Source organism: Canis lupus, chromosome 34, assembly GCF_011100685.1.
Source record: "Canis lupus familiaris isolate Mischka breed German Shepherd chromosome 34, alternate assembly UU_Cfam_GSD_1.0, whole genome shotgun sequence".
NCBI lineage: Eukaryota > Metazoa > Chordata > Mammalia > Carnivora > Canidae > Canis > Canis lupus.
The window spans coordinates 13,171,888-13,189,378 of NC_049255.1; the positions used below are offsets into that span (position 1 = coordinate 13,171,888).

General features: G+C 38.9%; 1 protein-coding gene across 6 annotated transcripts in view; it reads right to left on the reverse strand.

Moving 5' to 3' along the window:
- Nucleotides 1-17,491, reverse strand: part of MRPL47 (mitochondrial ribosomal protein L47) — a 30,635-nt gene that overhangs the window by 10,876 nt on the left and 2,268 nt on the right. Inside the window, exons 2-4 of one of the 6 annotated variants that reach the window (XM_038583424.1) lie at nt 16,496-16,647; nt 15,457-15,517; nt 280-376 (exon numbers count right to left, since the gene is read on the reverse strand). In XM_038583424.1, the coding sequence (XP_038439352.1) occupies nt 280-376; nt 15,457-15,517; nt 16,496-16,647 (310 nt within the window). The remainder of the gene's footprint in view (nt 1-279; nt 377-15,456; nt 15,518-16,495; nt 16,648-17,491) is intronic. The other 5 variants (XM_038583425.1, XM_038583427.1, XM_038583429.1 and 2 more) reach the window with 5 other exon arrangements.

A 17,491-nucleotide genomic window follows, 5' to 3' on the forward strand; every position in this document is an offset into this window, starting at 1 on the left:
TGTGTCCACATATCTGTTGAGGTCTGCAGGTGGGAATGGGGAGTGACTACAGATGGGCATGACACTTTATTTTTGGGTGATAGAGATGTTCTAAAATAGTGATGGTTGCACAACTCTGTACATTTACTAAAAATCAAACAAATTTAAAAAAAGAAATTTACTTGCCAAGAAATGTAGGAACCATACATTTACATATTTTGGCTTTTTTTTTTTTTTTTTTTTTTGTCATATTTTGGCTTTTATCCCACACAACAGTCTCCAGCCTCCCATAAATGTTACCTTTTCTAACCGCTCCGGACTTGGCATTGGCAATCTCTGCCGCTTGGCCTCCTGCTCTAGAGTTAGGAGCATGTTTCTTTCTTTCAGTAGGACATACCTATAGCAAAGAACACAAAGCTTGTGATGCTATTCTATGGCTACATTAAGGTTATAATTTTTTTAAAAGATTTATTTATTTTATAGAGACGCTGAGTAAGAGACAGGGAGCAGGGGGAGGGGCAAAGGGAGAGAATCTTCAAGCAGTCTCCCTGCTGACTGCAGACTTTGATACTTAACCAACTGGGCCACCTGGGTGCCCCTAAGATTGTAATTTTTGACATCAAAACTGATGATCTGTACTCAAAAGTCCTTTAGAAATCTCGATTTACAAAGTATCATTACAAAGAATTATCCTTTAAACACAGCTGTATTGATTCTTACTCATTTGTTTAATAAGTTTTCCACATGCTACATACTGTACTAAGTGCCAAGAGTTATAAAAAGATAAAAACCAGTCCCTACATTCCAAGTGGAGAGAGAAGGGGTGGCTCAGTTAGTTGAGTGCCTGCCTTCAGCTTGGGTCGTGATCCCGGGGTCCTGGGATCAAGCCCCACATCCGGCTCCCTGCTCAGTGGGGAGTCTGCTTCTCCCTTTCCCTCTGCTGCTCCCCCTGCTTATGTGCTCGCTCTCTGTCAAATGAATGAATAAATAAAATCTTAAAAAAAAAAAAGTGGGGAGGGCAGCCCGGGTGGCTCAGCGGTTTAGCGCCACCTTCAGTCCAGGGCCTGATCCTGCAGACCCAAGATAGAATCCCACATGAGGCTCCCTGCATGGAGCCAGCTTCTCCCTCTGCTGTGTCTCTGCTTCTCTCCCTCTCTGCCTCTCATGAATAAATAAATAAAATCTTAAAAAAAGAAAAAGTGGGGAGAGAAGATGAAAGATAACATTTATTCAGTGCCTATGATATGCTAGGCAATGTGCTAAGCATTTTATATATATTACCTCATTTAGTTCTCACAACCCTTTGAGGTGGGTACTATTTCCACTCTAAAAGAAAAAAGTAAAGCTGACAGATGCAAGGTATTCTGGAGGCACATAGCAAATTCAAGATTCAAATTCTAGACTCCTTATGTGTATAATTCTTTTTATTTTTACTCTACTATGCTGCCTCAGAAATTGTAATGTGATGTGGTATACTGAGTGGTACAGACAAGCAGCAGAATTAAGTGGGAAGGCGGCGACACATCTCTTCCAGCTCAGATGATCAAGAGATCATCTCTTCAGAGAGATGGAATTTGTTAGGCTGGAAAGGAAACCAAAGCAAACATAACCAAAGGCACCAAAGTGGCAGAGCTGAAGCAGGGATAAGTTTGTGAATACATCTGTTTGAGATTTAGAGCTGGCAGAAAGGAAAGGAAATAAATGTGGAGGGCACTGAAAATGACACAAAGGCATTGGGGTATTTTTTTAAAAAGATTTTATTTATTTATTCATGAGAGACAGAGAGGCAGAGACATAGGCAGAGGGACAAGCGGGCTGTGCAGGGAGCCTGATGTGGGACTCGATCCCCGGACCCCAGGGATCATGACCTGAGCTGAAGGCAGATGCTCAACCACTGAGCCACCCAGGGGCCCCGGCACTAGGGTATTTTAAGCTATAGAAAAAGATGATTTGGGGGAAGGGGTTGGCAGAAGAGAAATTATCTGGTTTTAGCCAAGATGAATGCTAAACAGCTCTGACCATCCCTTTCCCAATACCCTATAGTGACAGTGCTTTCATACAACTAATTTTTTTTTAAAGGTTTTATTTATTTATTCATGATAGAGTGAGAGAGAGGTGGAGACACAGGCAGAGAGAGAAGCAGGCTCCATGCACGGAGCCCGATGTGGGACTTGATCCTGGGACTCCGGGATCATGCCCTGGGCTGAAGGCAGTCGCTCAACCACTGAGCCACCCAGGGATCCCACAATAACTTTTCTATAATGAATCTGTACTGCTCTACACATAACACTTCTGATACCAAATGAAAGGTTTTTTCCATCCTGACGCCAAATACATGTTGACTTTTTCTTTTTTTTTTTTACATGTTGACTTTTTCAACACCACTTCTCTGACACTATCTGTAGAGCCAGATTCCACAGATTTAAAGGTTCAGTCTCAGAAGACTGTCCCTCTACTTCACATGCCAATAGCAAGTTCCAGGACCCCCATACATTTGACTGACAACTATGAATTGGGGTTTCCGTGGCCATATGGGAGATCTCCCCAAACTTACTTTTTTCCAAACTGCACTGGACAGCTACGGCTCTAACATTGCCAAGATAAAATGGGATTGGCTTAGTATTTTCAAACTTCCAAACGTTATCAGGAATCTAAAATTGCCTCTCTGCAAAATATAATTTCTAGACTAACAGGCAAACAATTAAAAAGCAAACCCAGAGGTTTGCTGAAGAATTTAGCATAGTCATTCCAACACAACAATCTGGTCTCTCAGATTAATAATTATTAGTCCACATCCTTGTTGGATCAAATTAAAATTTGATTTTAATTTACCTAATTGGTGGGCAGCCCCGGTGGCGCAGCGGTTTAGCACCGCCTGCAGCTCAGGGCGTGATCCTGGAGACCCAGGATCGAGTCCCATGTCGGGCTCCCTGCATGGAGCGTGCTTCTCCCTCTGCCTGTGTCTCTGCCTCTCTCTCTCTAGCTGTGTCTCTATGAATAAATAAATAAAATCTTAAAAAAAAAAAAAAAAAAAAAGAAAGCAGATTTCTCACTGTAATTGATCTGTGGAGTACATATTTTAGTACTCGAACTGATAAGGATAGCCACTATCTCTCTGCTTTCACTTGGGAAGAATGGAAAATACATCTGGACAGTAATGCCCCAGGGCTCTATAATGCTACAGAGGCCTTCTTACTTTCACAAACCTTAAAAACTGATTTAGATGATAATAGTTTTCTGTTGGCTCTGCTTTCTTATAATATGTAGATGATTTGCTTCTCACTCCCTTTCTCAAAACTCTGCATAGGAAGACAACATCTGTTACAACTTCTGGTCTTAAAGGGACATAAAGTCTCCAAAGAAAAACTGCAGTGTGTTCAAACTTAGGTTTGATACTTAGGGCACCTGATCTTGGAACAAGGACATTTGGATCCAGGTAGACTTCAAGACATCTTGAATTTCCCTAAACCTAAAACAAGCACCAATTACAAGGTTTTCTTGGACTTGCTGGCTACTGTTGGAAATGGAAACCCAAAATTCTCTCTTATGATTCAAACTCTATATGCTTTACTAAAAAATGACAAACTTGACCTTATTTTTATTTTTATTTTTTTTTATTTTTTATGATAGTCACAGAGAGAGAGAGAGAGGCAGAGACACAGGCAGAGGGAGAAGCAGGCTCCATGCACCGGGAGCCTGACGTGGGATTCGATCCCGGGTCTCCAGGATCGCGCCCTGGGCCAAAGGCAGGCGCTAAACCGCTGCGCCACCCAGGGATCCCCCAAACTTGACCTTATTATTTGGAATGGTCAGGAAGACACAGCATTTGGAGCTTTAAAAAAAAAAAGCCTGGCCTCAGATATCATAATTATCAACTCTCCTTTTTCCTCTTTGTAAGAGAGAAGGGAATGTCCTTGGGAGTACTCACCTAAAAACATGGGGATCATCATCAACCCACGGGGTATTATAGCTAACAACTAGACCCTATGGCAGGGGATCCCCCTTGTCTCAGAGCTATTCCTGCCACCACCCTTAAGTTAAGGCCACTGAAGAAATAATAATCCCCTTTAACCATCCTTATATTTTGGCCAAGGGTAAAACCGCAAACATACCAATAGCCTGTTTGCCTTTCTGGTAGCTCATGACCCTGGAATATTATGGAAATAAGGTTTCCTTACCTCCAATGGGGATAAAATTAAAAATAACTCCTATGTCCAAAATTTATTAGATGCCACACTTTTACTGGCTGCTCTGGCTATTATTAAGGTTCCAGGGGATTCCAGACTTAAGTCCCTGGAGGCCAAAGGAAACCACCTCACTGATATTTCCACCCAAAAGGAAATCAACAGCCAAACTTCTGTCATGGTCCAAAGGGATGTTTCCCAAACGATAATTTGGAAAAAAGTTATCAGAAATATCCAACAATTGCTCCAGAAAGGGAATAACAATACTAGAAACTTAGTAAGTGTTCCATAAGAAGAGAAAACTCTGGTTTGAACCAAGTAATAATCCTGCCCTACCAGAAATTCTTAAATTCCCACTTCTTACCACTGTACATGCATTAAACCAGTGGTCTAATGACGCAACGACAGTATTCATGAACCTACAGTGAGGGTGGGGGGAGAGTGGGGACACAAAAAGTGCCTACCTCATTTGTTCCACCTGCCCAAAATAGAATACAAGGAAACCAGTTCACACAAATCAATTTCATACATTTTCCCTGTTTCATGGATATACATGTTTTAGTCTTGGTTTCTATGTTTTCTTACTGGACCAAAGCTTTCTCTTGTAGATAGGCCAATGCTTCTTTTGTGACTAACACCGTTAGAAAAAGATTATCCCTACCTGTGATAGGGATAATCAACAGTGATTAGGGGATGCACTTTACTGGTTAGGTGCTTCAAGAATTCTGTGCTGTATGGCTGGTTTTACAACACTTTCACTGTGTATATCATCCTCAATTCTTAGGGTGGCTGATGCACTAACAGCATTGTTAAGACTCAACTGGCAAAATCTGTAGACACCCTCCAAATACCTTTACCAAAAGCATTGCTATTAGTCCTTCTAAATCTCAGATCTGCCTTTTTTGACACTTCATAAACTTTTACCCTCTGAGATAGTCACAGGACATTCAATGTACTTGGCTTCTGCCTCCTTCGACCCATAATTGATAGAAGATCTACATCAATATTATAAAGACCTAATTACTTCCATTAAAAGTAACCACACTTTGGGGATCCCTGGGTGGCTCAGCGGTTTAGCATCTGCCTTCGGCCCAGGGCGTGATCCTGGTGTCCCGGGATCGAGTCCCACATCGGGCTCCCTGCATGGAGCCTGCTTCTCCCTCTGCCTGTGTCTCTGCCTCTCTCTCTCTTGCTCTCTCTCCCTTTCTCTCTCATGAATAAATAAAATATTGAAAAAAAATAACCATGCTTTGGTAGAGCAATCTTCTCACAGTGCACTCCCTGGAGATGACTACCTTAAGCATCACACTTTGCAACCTGAATATTTTGGCTTTTGAAAAAGACACCTTCAGAAAGACTCTCTTCAACCTCATGCCACCAAATCCAAGGAGCAGAATCCTATATTCACATGACACATCTAGAGAAAGCACTAAACAATGACTGGACCTGCACACCATCTAGTGACTTGAGAATATAAATTTCCTGGAATTGAAGCAGACTTGTGATAAGACAGCTTTCTCTACATGTCTAGACCAGGCCTGCATACCTTTTCCTATTTGGTTCTACTATCTCTTTTGTGGAAAGAAAATACTCTTGTGCATATTTCCCAAATGCTTGCAAAAGGGGGAACCTCTTTTTTTTTTTTTTTTTTTCATTATGGCCTTCAGAAACAGCCTCATCATGATCTTGTGACAAACTACTTTTTCACTTGCTTTTTCTGAAGAGTTAGAAGGTTCAGAATTAACAAGTCTTTCATCTAAACTATTATCTGATTCTGGATTCTTTTCCAAATTCATGATCTTTAAATATGTAACCTTACAGGTTGTATCACTGGATAGTATCTGTTTTCAAACAGTTCTTTTAAGATAATACTGTTTTAATGCAACTTTGAAGTTTTGCTATTTTTTGCAAAAGTTAACTATCGCTTCGTGTTTACACCTGCACTATATCTTCCAAAATACACTTGATTGATTCTTCCAGGGTGTTCTTGCAGTATCCACTATTTTGCTTTCATGACCACTTTAAGTGAAGACTTGCAGGAGGCATACATAACTCTGGGTTTGCCTCTGTAGGGAGAACTTTTCTCCTCTAAATTGGAATAACTACCAATAAATATTTTTGGTTGAGGACTTTCAGACCTAGGGTCTTAGATTAAAATCATGAAAACAATTTTGGATTGTTATTTCTTATATTTTGTATAGTTACTTTAAATTTTTGTATTTGTTGCCTGTTAAACTTTTGTAAAAAATGTACCCAGACATGTGGAAGAGAGCAGAGTAAAGGATTCTAGGCTCATCCACGGATATACCTAGGTAACATCCACCTCAGTGTTAATAACCCAGAAAACAACCTGAAGACTGGCAGAACAGATTTTCCACAGGTAAACGTAGAGAAGAGGCCACATTGAAGAGGGTAGAAAAGGTGGAGACGCAGTGAAGAGCCAAACAAAGCCATGGGACTATCTGTAAAAGGGACAGGTTGGACACAGAGAGGGGAGAAGAGCAGACCCTACGCCAGGCACCCCAGGCATGGAGGACCCATCCTGGGAAGATGAATCCCTGTAACATTTGCCTTTGAGAAGCAGAGGGGCTTAATTTCTAAAGGTCTTACAATCACCGGGGTTTAACACTTACAACTTTAAAAATCCACAGGCTTGGGTCCAAGAGACTTGAGGGTGAAAGGACCTGTTTGAAAGACTCCTAGGGTCTAATTTCAGGGCCTATGCTGGAGGGGCAAGGATCTTAGGGAGACTTGTCTATGAACAAAGGAATCTGCAGGCACTATTTCCCTCCCCTACTCCCCAGCCTAGATACATGGACACCTACAAGAACTAGTGTGGTGCAAACACTCTCCATCTAGCTTGCTAATAGTGTGCCTGACCCCATCTATTTCTGCAGATCTACTTCCTCCAACCTGGCCTCCTCCCACAGCAGACCTGTGCAAACTCTACTAACCCCATGTACCTGCCCCTGTGTTCTTCTGTGGACTTGCTCCCTCCAGCTCTCTCACTAGGAGTCCATCCAAAATGGTGCCACAAGCCTGGCAGTGTGCAAGCAGCCCTGACAGGGGTCAGCACCAACCCAAATTGACTACTATCTGGAGGAGAGAGGAAGAAAATAACCACACACACTAGTTCCACTGTGGTCCTAGCAATGAACTGAGAGCAGACATCTGGCATGACTGTAGATCTTGCCCAACAATGCTTCTTAGGGGACAACAGGGAGAATACCTTGTTGTTCAGTGCAGCTGCAGCTCTGGTGAATGTCTGGTCTGACCCAACTCAAGTCAAGGTGGCCCCAGACAGCCCACTAACAGCACAGGGACCAAACCCTGCCACAACACACAAAGTGAATCATTGTAGATGATTAGACTGACAATCCAAACACATGTCGGCCACAAGAGTAGGGTGCATGCAACACACATAGGAAAATCCCTAAATTGCCAGGTTCTGGTGAACAGGGAACATTGCACTGTAGGGCACCATAGGACCTCTTCTTCATAAGGCCACTACTTTCAAGAGTAGGAGATGTAGCTAACTTGCCCAACACACTGAAACAGAAGCAGAGAGTTAAGACAAAAATGAGGAGACTGAGGAGTAAGTCCCAAATCAAAGGACAAAATCACAGCAAGAGATCTAAATGAAACAGACATAAGTAATTTTCCTGACAGAGAATTTAAAGTAATGGTCATGAAGATACACACTGGATTTAAGAAAAAATGGAGGGCCTCAGTAAGACCCTCAACAAACAGAGAGAAAGTACAAAAAAGAACCAATCAGAGATGAGCAACTCAATAACTGAAATTAAAAACACACTGGAGAGAATAAATAGTAGACTACAGGAAGCAGAAAAACAGATGAGTGATCTGGAGGACAGAGTAATGAAAAGCAATCATGCTGAAAGGGAAAGAAAAATGAAAATAGTTAGGGAACTCAGCAATACCATCAAGCATAATAATATTCCCATTATTGGGATCCCAGAAGGAGAAAAGAGAGAAAAGGGAGCAGAAAAGTTATCTGAAGAAATAATACCTGAAAACTTCCTGAATATGTGGAAGGAGACAGAAATTTATCCAGAAGGCAGAGAGAGCCTCCAACAAAATCAATCCAAGGAGGTCCACACCAAGACACACAGTAATGAAAATGGCAAAAAGTACTGATCAAGGGAAACCCATAAGGCTATCAGCTGATTTCAGCAGAAACTTTGGAGGCCAGAGAAAATGGCATGATATATTTTAAGTGCTAAAAGAAAAAAACCTGGGACACCTGAGTGGCTCAGCAGTTGAGTCTGCCTTCAGCTCAGGGCGTGATCCTGGAGTTCCAGGATTGAGTCCCACATCAGGCTCCCTGCATGGAGCCTGCTTCTCCCTCTGCCTGTGTCTTTCATGAATAAATAAATAAAATCTTAAAAAAAAAAAAAATCTGTAACCAACAATATTCTATTCTTTGTTCAGCAAAGCTATTATTCAGAAAAGAAGAGACAGTTTCTCAGACAAACAAAAGTTAAAGGAATTCATCACTAAAACAGCCTTATAAAATATGTTAAAGTGGACTCTGAATGAAAAGACGATAAGCAGGAATAAGGAAAGTAGGAAGCCCAAAAGCAGTAAAATAAAGATATCTATAAAAAATCAGTCAAGGAATTCACAAAATAGAAGACTGTGAAGTATGATATTATATACATAAAACATGAGGGGTAAACGAGTAAAAATTTAGTGCTTTTAGAATGTGTTCCAAACTTAAGTGACCACCAACCTAATACAGATTGCTTTATGCACAAGATGTTACATATAAATCTAGTGATAATCACAAGTCAAAAATCAGTAATCAATATATTTAAAAAACAAGAAAGAGGAGGCCTGGGTGGCTTCGTTGATTAAGGGTCTATCTTTGTTTTAAGTCATGATCCCAGGATCCTGGGATCTGGCCCCATGTCGGGCTTTCTGCTCAGCAAGGATCCTGCTTCTTCCTCTCCCTCTGCCTGTGCTCACACTCTTCCCCTTTCTATTTCTCTCTCTGTGTCAAATAAATAAAATCTTAAAAAAATAAGAAACGATTCCAAATACATCCCTAAAAAAAGCCAGCATACTGTAAGAGAGCAAGAGAAGAAGAGAACAAAGAAGAACAAAAACAATCATAAAACAGTAACAAAATAACTACATACCTATCAATTACTTTGAATGTAGATGAACTAAACACGTCAATCAAAAGACAAAGGGTGATGGAATAGATAAAAAGCAAGACCCATATATATGCTGCCTACATGAGATTCATTTCAGACCTAAAGGCACATGCAGATTGAAAATGGAGGGATGGAAAGGCATTTATCATGCAAATGGAAGTAAAAGGAAAACTAAGGTAGCAATACTTATATTAGACAAAACAGACTTTAAAACATTAAAACTAGGGCAGCCCCGGTGGCGCAGCAGTTTAGCGCCGCCTGCAGCCCACGGCATGATCTGGAGACCCTGGATCGAGTCCCACATCAGGCTCTCTGCATGGAGCCTGCTTCTCCCTCTGCCTGTGTCTCTGCCTCTGCCCCCCCCCCCCCGCATCTCTATGAATAAATAAACAAAATCTTAAAAAAATAAATAAATAAAACATTAAGACTGTAACAAGAGACAAGGATGGACACTATATAATCATAAAGAGAACATAACATAATCATAAAGAAGACATAACAATTGTGAATATTTATGTACCCAACATGGGGGCACTTAACCACATAAAGCAGCTAATAACATAAAGGAAGTAATTGATAGTAATACAATAATAGCAGAGGACTTTAATACCCTACTTAAATGGAGAGATCTTCTAAACATAAAATCAACAAGGCAAGTGTAGCTTTGAATGACACATTGGACCAAATGGATCTAACATATATTCAGAATACACATTCTTTTCAAGTGCACATGAAACATTCTCTAGAGTAGATCACATGTTAGGCCACAAAAGAAGTCTTAACAAATTTTTAAAAACTGAAGTCATACTAAAGTCAACTACAAGAAAAATCTAGGAAACACACAAATACAGGGAGGTTAAAATAACATCGTACTAACCAATGAATGGGTCAACCAAGAATCAAAGAGGAAATCAAAAAAATACATGGAGACAAATGAAAATGAAAACACAGGGCAGCCCCGGTGGCGCAGCGGTTTAGTGCCGCCTGCAGCCTGGGGTGTGATCCTGGAGATCCGGGACCGAGTCCCACGTCAGGTTCCCTGCATGGAGCCTGCTTTTCCCTCTGTCTGTGTCCCAGCCATCCTCTCTCTCTCTCTCTCTCTCAATAAATAAATAAATAAAATCTTAAAAAAAAAAAAAAAGAAAGACAATGAAAACACAGCTGTCCAAAATTTTTGGGATGCAGCAAAAGAGGTTCCAAGAGGGAAATTTATAGCACTATAGGCCTGTATCAAGAAGCAAGAAAAATCTCAAATAAACAACCTAATCTTACACCTAAAGGAGATAAAAAAAAGAACAAGCAAAACCCCAAACCAGTAGGAGGAAAGAAATAATAAAGATAAGAGCAGTGATAAATGAAATAGAAACTAAAATAATAGAGTAGATAAGTGAAATAGGAGCTGATTATTTGAAAAGACCAGCAAAACAAATGTTTAGCCAGACTCATTAAAAAAAAGAGAGAACTCAAACAAAAACATAAATAAGAGAAATAACACCTGACAGCAAAGAAATAACCAGAATTGTAATAGAATATTATGAAAAATTATACGTCAACAAACTGGACAATCTAAAAGAAATGGATAAATTCCTAGAAACAGATAACCTCCCAAAATAGAATCAGGAAGAAATAGAAAATTTGAACAGACTGATGACCAGCAAAGAAATTGAAGCAGTAATCAAAAACTTCCAACAAACAAAAGTCCAGGACCCGATGGCTTCACAGGGGAATTCTTTTACTTTATTTTTTATTTACTTATTTTTTAAGGATTTACTTATTTATTTGAAGGAGAGACACTACATGCATGCACACAGGTGGAAGGGGCAGAGACAGAATGAAAATCTCAAGTAGACTCACTGAGTGAGGAGCCTGATGTGGCACTCAATCTCTCCACCCTGAGATGACCTGAGCCAGAATCAAGAGTCAAAGGCTTAACCACCTGAGCCACCCAGGTGCCCCAGGAATTCTACCTTTTAAAGGGGAATTAATGCTATTCTTCTCAAACTATTCCAAACAATAGGAGAGGAAGGAAAGCTTCTAAATTCATTCTATGACACCACCATTGCCCTCATACCAAAACCAGATAAAAACACCACAAAAAGAGAACTCCTAGCCATTATCTCTGATGACCACAGAAGCAAAAATCCTCAATGAAATACTGGCAAAAAGAATACAACAATACATTAAAAAAATAATCCAACATAATCAATTAGGATTTATTACTGGGACATGAGGGTGGCTCAATATTCACAAATCAATCAACATGATAGATCACATCAAGAGAAAAGATAAAAACCATATGATCATTTTAATAGCAGCAGAAAAATCATTTGACAAAGTACACCTATTCATGATAAAAACCCTCAATAAAGTAGATATAGAGGGAATGTATCTCAACATAATAAAAGCCATCTATGAAAAACCCACAGCTAACATCATACTCAACAGTAAAAAACTGAGAACTTTTCCCCTTAAGATCAGGAACATGACAAGGATGTCCACTCTCACCACTTTTATTCAATACAGTATGGGGGGTCCTGGCCATAGCAGACAACAAAAAGAAATAAAACGCATCCAAATTGGTAAGGAAGAAATAACATTTTAACTATTTTTAGATGACATACCATATGTAGAAGAAACCTCTAAAGACTACCAAAAAACTGGGATCCCTGGGTGGCGCAGCGGTTTGGCGCCTGCCTTTGGCCCAGGGCGCGATCCTGGAGACCCAGGATCGAATCCCACATCGGGCTCCTGGTGCATAGAGCCTGCTTCTCCCTCTGCCTGTGTCTCTGCCTCTCTCTCTCTCTGTGACTATCATAAATAAATTAATTTTAAAAAAAATTAAAAAAAAAAGACTACCAAAAAACTACTAGAATGAATGAATTCATTAAGGTCAATCTACAGAAATCTGCTGCATTTCTATAGGCCAATAATGAAGCAACAGAAAAAGAAATTAAGAAAACAAGCTCATTTACAATTCACCAAAAATAATAAGAATAAACTTAATATATATTTATTGGGAATAAACTTACCCAAGGAGGTGAAAGATCTGTACTCTGAAAACTATAAAACACCAACGAAATTAGTCAAAAATGACACATACAAAAAGATAACCCATGCTCATGGATTAGCAGAACAAATATCATTCAGATGACCATACTACCCAAAGCATCTACAGATTTAATGCAATCCCTATCAAAATACCAAGAGCATTGTTCACAGAATTAGAATACGCAATCCTAAAAATTTCATGGAACCCCAAGAGACTCTGAATACCCAAAGCAATCCTGAAAAAGAAGAACCAAATCGGAGTTACCACAATTCCAGATTTCAAGTTATATTATAAAGCTGTAGTAACCAAGAGTATGGTACTGGCACAGAAATAGGCACCTAGATCAATGGAACAGAATAGAGAGCTCAAAAATAAACCCACAAGGGGCACATGGGTGGCTCAGTTGGTGAGGCCTCTGACTCTTGGTTTGGCTCAGGTCTTGATCTCAGGGTCGTGCTCTGTGCTCAGTGAGTAGTCTGCTGGAGATTCTTTCTGTCGCCCTCTCCTTCCCACTTGGCGCCCCCCATTCATGTTCTCTCTCCCAAATAAATACATAAACATTTTTTTAAAGATTTTTAAAATTTATTTATTCATGAGAAACACAGAGAAAGACAGAGACATAGGTAGAGGGAGAAGCAGGCTCTCTGCAGGAGCCTGATGTCGGACTCAATTCTGGGACTTTGGGATCATGCCCTGAGCCGAAGGCAGATGCTCAACCACTGAGCCGCCGAGGCATCCCAAATACATAAAATCTTAACGAAAAATAATAAACCCACAATTATGTAGTCAATTAACCTTTGACAAAGGAAGCAAGATTATACAATGGGAAAACGATAGTCTCTTCAACAAACAGTGTTGGGAAAACTAGACAGTCACATGCAAAAGAATGAAACTGGATCACTTTATTACACTAAATACAAAAATAAACTTAAAGTGGATTAAAGACCTAAATGTGAGACCTGAAACCATAAAAATCCTGGAGGAGAGCACAGGTAGTAGTTTCTCTGATACTAGCCATAGCAACATTTTTCTAGATAGGTCTCCTAAGGCAAGGGAAACAAAAGCAAAAATAAACTATTGGGGGGCACCTGAGTGGCTCAATTGGCTAAGTGCCTGACTCTTGATCTTGGTTCAGGTCTTGATCTCAGGGTTGTGAGTTCAAGCCCCAATGATTGGGCTCCACACTGAGTTTGGGGGTCTATAAATAAATAAATAAATAAATATTGGGACTACTCAAATTCAAAGCTTCTGCACAGCAAATGAAATAATCAAGAAGACAACATAGTAAATGGGAGAAGATATTTGCAAATGAAAAACCAATAAAGCATTAGTTTCTAAAATATATAAAGAACTTCTAGAATTCGACACCAAAAACCCCACAAGTAACCAAATTAAAAGATGGACAGAAGACATGAACAGGTATTTCCCCAGAGAACACACACAGAAGGCCAAAAGACACATGAAAAGATGCTGAACATTTCTCATCATCAGGGAAATGCAAATCAAAACCACAATGAGATGTTATTTCATACCTATGAGAATGGCTAAAATAAAAATCACAAGAAGTAAGTACTGGCAAGGATATGGAAAAAAGTTACTCGTGTACTGTTGGTGGGAATGCAATCTGGTACAGCCTCTGTGGAGAACAGGATGGAGGTTCTTCAAAATATTAAAAACAGAATTACCATATGATCTAGTAATTTCACTACTGGGCATTTATCTGAAGAATACTAAAACACTAATTTGGAAAGATACATGCACCCATATGTTTATTGCAACACTATTTACAATAGCCAAAGTATGGAAGCAACCCAAGTATCCATCGATAGATGAACGAATAAAGAAGATGTGGTATATGTGTACAATAGAATATTACTCAGCCATAAAAAAGAAAGAAATCTTGCCATTTGCACCAACATGGATGGATTTAGAGGGTATAATACTGGGTGAAATAAGTCTGAGAAAGACAAATACCATATGATTTTACTTGTATGTGGAATTTAAGATAAAAACAAAGTAAAAAAGAGACAAAACCACAGAGTCTTAACTATAGAGAACAAAGTGATGGTCACCAAAAGGGAGGCGGGGGATGGGTAAAACAGGTGAAGGAAATTAATTAAGAATACACTTACGGTGATGAGCACTAAGTAATGTATAGAATTGTTCAATCACTATATCATACACCTGAAACTAACATAACACAATGTTAATTATACTGAAAATTAAAAAAAAAAAACGATGCACTCAATAAGGAAATGATCTCCAACAGTTGGGACCTTGAAAAGATACAAACTTATTCAGGAACTACCTGAGAATTCTCCCTCTTAACCTTCCTTGTTACTCAAATGTGACCTTTAAGTGGTTCCCAACTGTTAGGCACTTTCCCTCCAAGGTAGGACAGGACAACCAGGAAAGGTCCTTCCTGGCACTGAAGGACAAAACCAATAAATATAGAAAAACTGAGTCTTGATCAGCACTACTTCTGAGGAAAGATCCTGATCAAAAGGTGGAAATGTGAAAATTAATAAAAGGAAACCTAACTTAAGTGGACTGGAGATGATGGAAGAGATGTTGGAAGGGGGAGTCACACCACTTCATGTCAATTATAGGAAAAAATGTCAATTACAGATCCCTAATAGAATCTTCAACAGGAAAGAATCAATTACAGGCTCCAATAGAGAAAGATACACACTTCCATCTCCTACAAGAAATTGACTACCTCTGTAACTCAGCCAGTGAGAAACCATTCATCACCCTGAACTCTTTTCTGTCATATTTATCAAATCTTTAATGGTTTTACATATCATCCACAGTATTACAAGACAAATTATGTTAATTTCTTACATCAAATATATATAATGCTTATACCTTACTGTTATACTTTAACTGCTTCACACACCTACACATATATATTTCCTAAGATTTTATTTTTAAGTAATCTCTATACCCAATGTGGGGTTTGAACTCCTGACTCCAAAATCAAGAGTCCCTCCATGTACCCTACGGACTGAGCCGGTCAGGCATCCCTCGAACACCTACATATTAATGTACTCAATATACTTACCAAAGTTTATGTAAATCTTCATTACTTTTATTCCTTAATTGCTGACACGTCCATGAAGCTCCTATTAAAATTATGAAATTCACAACATGAAATAATTTTCTAGGTATGTGCCCTGTGGTAAATTATTTACCCTCTCTAAGCCTATTTCTTTATCTATTATCTATAAAATATAATAATGTTAGCCTATTATAGTATAACATGTAATTAGAATTAGATTTGCATTAAATTAAGCAACACATGAAAAATATTAGTAACGTGACTGGCAATAGCATTCAAAAAATGTTATATTAATATAGAATATATTTCCAAAATTTAATACCAAAATATTTTATATCATTATAAAATAATATTTAATTATCTCTAAAAAATGAAATCTAAAACAAACCTTAAATCTCACTTCAATTAGCAATTTTTTTGTTTTAATTTTTATTTATTTTTAAAATGATTTTCATATTTACAAATGAGAGACACAGAGAGAGAGGCAGAGACGTAGGCAGAGGGAGAAGCAGGCTCCATGCAAGGAGCCCGATGTGGGAATCAATCCTGGTACTTTGGGATCACACCCTGAGCCAAAGGCAGACGCTCAAGTGCTGAGCCACCCAGGCACCCCAACAATTTCTTTTTTAAATATGTTATTTATTTATTTAGACAGTACATGTGCAAGGAAGTGGGGGGAAGGACAGAGGGAGAGAGAAAATCTCAAGCCACTCCTGGCTGAGCAGCACAGAGTCCCAATGTGGGCCTCAATCTCACAACTCTGCAACCATGACCTGAGCAAAGATCAGGAGTTGGATGCTTAACCAACTGAGCCACCCCAGTGTCCCTCAGTTAATAATTTCAACCTACTCCTCTTCTAAACCCTTTGCCAACCTGCCAATCAACAAGCAACTCTATTACATTTTCTTTTAATTTTCTTTCACATTTCCAAAGGAAATCAAAAAAGGAAAAAAACTAGATGATTTCCAAGATTCATAAATAATCCCCAAATGATGGAGGGTTCAATAATTATATTTAATATTAATCAACCCAAATATCTTACCAGATTTCACTTTTTCTTCCCCCCAGTTCTTTGGGTCATCAAAAAATTCTTCCAGTCCTTTCCTTGACAATGTGGTATGAAGTAATCTACACTGGTGAAAAGATGTGACATTTGGTATATTCTTAGGCAAAAGACTAAGTGAAAACCTGCAACTGAACATATATAAACAAGTGATTAAAGTTTAACATTTGAATTTTATAAGCAATAATTAGAATGATTTCCTCATCTCTAATGTTATAAAAAATTACTCAGGGTTTCTACACAAGAAACAAACAAAATGCTTTAGAAATTATTTTTAATATTGGATTATAGATGTTGCTACCCTTTAATTTCAGAAGTTAATATATTCACGATTTTGGAGGTAATATATTGACATAATTATATTTTTATTTTATTTTATTTTATTTTTTTAAAGATTTCATTTACTTACTCATGAGAGACACAGAGAGAGAGAGGGAGGCAGAGACACAGGCAGAGGGAGAAGCAGGCTCCCCGCAGGGACTCAATCCCAGGACCCCAGGATCACGCCCCGGCCGAAGGCAGGCATCAAACCGCTGAGCCACCCAGGGATCCCCTGTTTTTTATTTTTTAAGTGAGCTCCAATATGGGGCTCAAACTCACAACTCCAAGATCAAGAGTCTCATGCTCTACAGACTGAGCCAGGCAGCCACCTCACTAATATAATTATATTTCAAAGTAACATTTTAGGCCTTTCATACACTGCTAGTGGTTATTTATGCAAATAAAAACATTCTGAAGGTTAATTTGGCAGCATGTTATCACAAGCCTCAATGCTTCCCTCTTCAACCCAATAATTCCTCATCTAGAAACTTCAAGTAAAAATAGTATATATGGAAACTGATAAATAAAAATGTCTATTAAAGCATTATGCGATATCCAAAAGTTCATAATAATGTAAATATGTGACCAGAAAATGGTTAAAAAATTATTGTGTATTTGTTTTTTTAAAAAGATTTTATTTATTTAAGAGAGAGT